The sequence below is a fragment of the Austrofundulus limnaeus genome, unplaced genomic scaffold (assembly GCF_001266775.1).
Source record: "Austrofundulus limnaeus strain Quisiro unplaced genomic scaffold, Austrofundulus_limnaeus-1.0 Scaffold28, whole genome shotgun sequence".
Lineage (NCBI taxonomy): Eukaryota > Metazoa > Chordata > Actinopteri > Cyprinodontiformes > Rivulidae > Austrofundulus > Austrofundulus limnaeus.
In genome coordinates this window covers 726058-730692 of record NW_013952430.1, presented here as the reverse complement: position 1 = coordinate 730692, position 4635 = coordinate 726058, and the positions used below count along the sequence as shown (strand labels likewise).

The 4635-nt window shown below is 40.6% G+C and overlaps 1 protein-coding gene across 1 annotated transcript in view; it reads right to left on the bottom strand.

The window, feature by feature from the left end:
- Positions 1 to 472: 472 nt before the first annotated feature.
- The window catches only part of b3gat2 (beta-1,3-glucuronyltransferase 2 (glucuronosyltransferase S)), a 53061-nt gene continuing 48898 nt past the window's right edge, over positions 473 to 4635 (bottom strand). Inside the window, exon 4 of the mRNA XM_014005033.1 lies at positions 473 to 946. Within this exon, the coding sequence (XP_013860487.1) occupies positions 860 to 946 (87 nt within the window). The 3' untranslated portion in view covers positions 473 to 859. The remainder of the gene's footprint in view (positions 947 to 4635) is intronic.

Genomic DNA, 4635 nt, shown 5'->3' with positions numbered 1-4635 from the left:
GGTCCCAACCAAGTTAGAAGTGAAGCTTATTTAATCCGTTGTTGTTTCTGAGCAGTCGGAGGTCACTTTAATCAGAAATCAGTTTTGTGAATGCATGAATGTTGATAAGAACATCATTCAATGTTCTTATGAACACATTTGCCTCATTTCTTTTACTTGACAAAATATTAGAATAAATTCGTAAATATCAATTTAAACACATTATCCGTCAAAAATACTTTGCTTCAAATTTATTTTGCATTATAGAGACTTTAAGGAAATGTCAATTCTTGAATTAGCCGCCCTGTTAAGGCGTGGCTCGACTTTTGTGCAACAAAATAAGCTTGTTTAAAAGATGAAGGATTGTTCAAGCCTGGCTTAAAGTTGACATCCTGGATGTATAAATCCCATATTCAATTCAACGGGCCCCTTGTATTCTTATGCCAACTCCTCTACTGTTTGTTTAAAAAGAATGAAAGATGTTTTCCCAACGTGTGTTTTAACATCAGGATATTTTATCATCACTCAAACAGACAGAACCCAGGTTTTTGAAACATGGGCTATCTTTATACCACAACGTCACACTTAATCTGCAATGAGAATAAAAAAAACAAAGGTACAGATGAGTTATGGCACTTTTCAGTTCAGCAGGATGATGTTTTTTTTTACATTTAGACTTCAGTTTTAATATCAACAGGCTGAGGATGGACGAAATGTTTCTTCATGAAAGTATTTGATGGTCCAGATGTCAGAAAAATGATGTTTGACGGTCAGGAGTCGTGAATTGTAAAACCCCTTCTGAGTCCTCCGTCAAACGAACGACCCATTAAGACCAGAACCAGGGTCGGCCAGTCCCAGCTGAGAGGACGAGTGGAAACGATCACACCTCGATGAACACTGTGTCCTTCCGGTTTTTGGGCTCGTTTGCCAGGTGTGGTTTCTCTGTGCGGGTGTGCCAAACCAGGACCTGAAAACAGGACGAGAACAGACGGTTTCATGCTGGTCCAGTCAAACCCAACAGAACAGTGTTCAGAGACGTACTGAGAACATCAATGCATCAGAACATCTTCAAGCTGAAAACAAGAAGCTTAAAAGTTATAGGAAGTTTGTTGAAATTTTGTATTTTATCACCTGTTCAGGGAGAAAGAGAGTTTGGTTTGATTTTTATTTGTTTAGAAGAGGGGAATGCCCAAGCTTCGTAAAAACATCAAACAATATATGAAGGGTCTAAAAGATAAAATAAGTAGGTCTTCTGGTTCTTCTTTAATGAAACATTTTGTCTCTCCTCCAACAGACTTCTTCAGTCTGAGAGTTTCAGGTGAACTGTTGGAAACAGACATGTATGGCAAACCCATCCACACAGATCAGTGTTTTCACTCCCATCACCCACTGGAACACAAGTTAGGAGTCATCGGGACTCTGTATCACAGAGCAGACAGTGTCCCCACTAACACAGGAGCCAGGGAGAAAGAGAAGTCACACACAAGACAGGCCCTTTCAGGGATGAAGATGTTCTCATCCTTGATAGAGAGGAACGTTGGTTTGAAAGAGGAGTAAAGGAACATGGACCATACATCCATATTACCATTCAGTCTGTCTTCTACCATGCATCTGTGGCAGAGATGGAAACCCAGACATCCCTCCAGCTCCTGCTGGGGAATCCCAGGACATTCCCAGGCCAGAGGACATACAGTATAACCCCTTTCAGTGAACCCCGGGTGAGACATGCCTAGAAGTCCTCCAAAGAGTGGTGTCCAGGAGGCATTCTAATCAGATGTCTGAACCTCCTGACTCCTTTTGATCTGAGGGCCAGCAGCTCTGCTCCGAGCTCCCCCCCAGGTGATGTAGCTCCTCACTCCATCTCTAGGGCTGAGCCTGGCCACCCCACGAAGAAAACTCATTTCAGCTGCTTGTATCTGGGATTATATTCTTTTGTTTCATGATCCAGACCTCCTGATTGTAGATGAGGGTTGGAAGAAAGCTGGGCTGGCTCTAACCAATTTGACGCCCCTTGTGCAATTTTCCAAACCTCACTACCAGTATACCAAATCAGATTGTTTTGTCTTTGATATTTTTTATCTTTAGAAACCAGATTGTCCAATCGAAATAGTTAATACTGTATAAAGGAGAGCATTTTTCTAAATTCTTAGGATTATTTAAACATAAATTCAATATTTAATGAAGGTAGAACACTGAAAACCAGATTTTAACCTGAACTTTATCTGAGATATGAAACTTCCATTAGCCTATTTTGTTTTCTGTTTACACACTGAGCTCCAGTAGTTAGACTTGACTACATCATATGACACTTGTATCATAAAATATCCTCTGCACTATATGACCTCATGTAGTAACATATTAGGCTGAGAAACCCACAAACCAAGATCATAAACCTGAGGAACCGGTTTTACAGCTAAATCAACTTTACTCTGATAAAAAGTTGTAAAATATTGGGGTTTTGGCATTTCCATATACTGCCTAAACCACAGGTATACTGGCAGACGGACCAGTAAATTGAAAGCCCAGATATTCGACTCTGACGTCCCCACAACAGACCGAACCAACGTCCTCATTACTGAGGGTGAGGTTCAATCCATTTACTTCTCCTTCACCCACTTTTCCCTCCTGAATTGTGAGAAGCTGGTGATCATATCCAGCTACCATTTTTCATCCTGGACAGGTCGTAAGTTCATCACAGGGTCACAGAGAGACAACATGACATTAACTCTCTCAGTCACATCTAGGGACAAGTTAAAATAATCAATCAATCAATCCTTTTTTAGACTGTGTTGGGAAACCACCAGGAGAAACACCATTATAATGACCTAAATCAGGGTTGTCAAACTCATTTTCACTGAGGGCCACATGAGGGTTACGGTGGCCCCAAAGGGCCAGTTGAAATTAAGTTTTTACGTTTAATGTTTAACTTAGACTAAACACGTTCCTTCTCTCATTGCTATGACTGAGCCCTGCTAACAAACTTTAACTGGGCTCTACGTGGTATTTCCTGCATAGAAACAGTGTTTTTAATACATCCTCTTAAACACTGAAAAGTACTACGTGTACAACTGACTACATGTGAAATAAATACTATACCGTATCATACCATACCATACCATTCCAACTTTATTTATAAAGCACTTAAACAACCATTGAACCTAAGTGCTGTACAGTCACAGTCAATAAAGCACACAACTGTCACATTGTATAATAAAAGCCTAATCCAACAATTAAAACTATAAACAAAAACACATAAAACCAATGAAAACAAATTAAAATCATCTCAAAACAAACTAAAAATCAACATCTCAGGTGGTGAAGAAGAGATAGGTTTTATTTTAAAAGCTGACAGGGAAGTGGCCTGTCTGATGCCCAAAGGCAGGTTGTTCCACATTTTAGGAGCAGCAGATACAGAAATAGTAAAAGTAAGCATTTTACTCATACGTTATGGTGAGTATCTGCCATCTTGAATTCGAAAATCTCCCACTGTCCAACAGGGAATTCCCATGAATGATCAACATGCATTATGGGATATGTAGTTTATGGTCAATGCTGGCTTTAAAGCAGAGAGCTATCCAACGAAATTGCTTTGTTATTTAAAGCCAGCAGCTCAGGCAGGACAATTATTATCTTTCACTTTTAAATGTGTTTACTTTGTTGCATTTAATCATAAATTGAAAGGTTATCACTGATATCAAAACAATTTTCATAGAAAACATTTTGTGTGTGTGTGTGTGTGGGGGGGGGGGTGCTACCCTTGGCAGGACAGACTGGACCTGATAAGTTCTGGATCAACTCTGATGGTAAACGGGCCATGTTTAAAAATGACTGATTTTGAGAGCAAAGGGCAAAAAGTATGGTGTTTTCTGCCCTTGTTTGTGTTTGTGTGTGGCAGTTTGCAAAGCATCTCAAACCATTGAACAGATTTTAATTAAACTTGAGCAAAATGATTACTAAAATCAAGCAGTTTCGAGATGATCGCCACATCAATATTAGCCAACATAAGAATGGTTATAGGTATGGAGACAGGTCTGATGGTACAGTTTGAGATTTTGGCAGCTTTGTGGGGGATAAAAAATGTTTTAAGGGTATAACTGGCTCATTAGCCTCTTGTTGAATAGATTTAGATCGACTGGATAGTAGAAACTGCATCTGTTGGATGTTCAAACACTGGATCTATTAGAAGAAGAACCTGGCTGTGTTTGATGTTGAAACTTTGGATGTGTTGGATGAAAGGTGCTGCTGACTGAAACCTATCCCACCAGCAGGGCTGACTTCTCCTGTACGGAGGAAAAAAGAAAGCAGCAGCAGCAGAAAGCAGTTTAACAGATTTATAAAGGTGCAGCACTGCAGAGGACGCACAGACTCAGTGTTGTTCAGTGTGAATGCGTTTCTCTTGTTTTAGCGCTCGCACTAATGCATGCTGGGAGCCCGGCGCTCATGTGTGATTTATAGCTGGCTGCAGACCAGCTGTGGACGCCAGCGTCGTCTGTGGCCTCCTTCAGGTGGAACGTGTCACTTCCTGCACATGCTGCTACTAATTAGCCCACTTTACGTTTCTGATGAATCCAATGTAGCAGCTACTAAACACACACACACACACACACACACACACACACACACACACACACACACACACACACACACACACACACA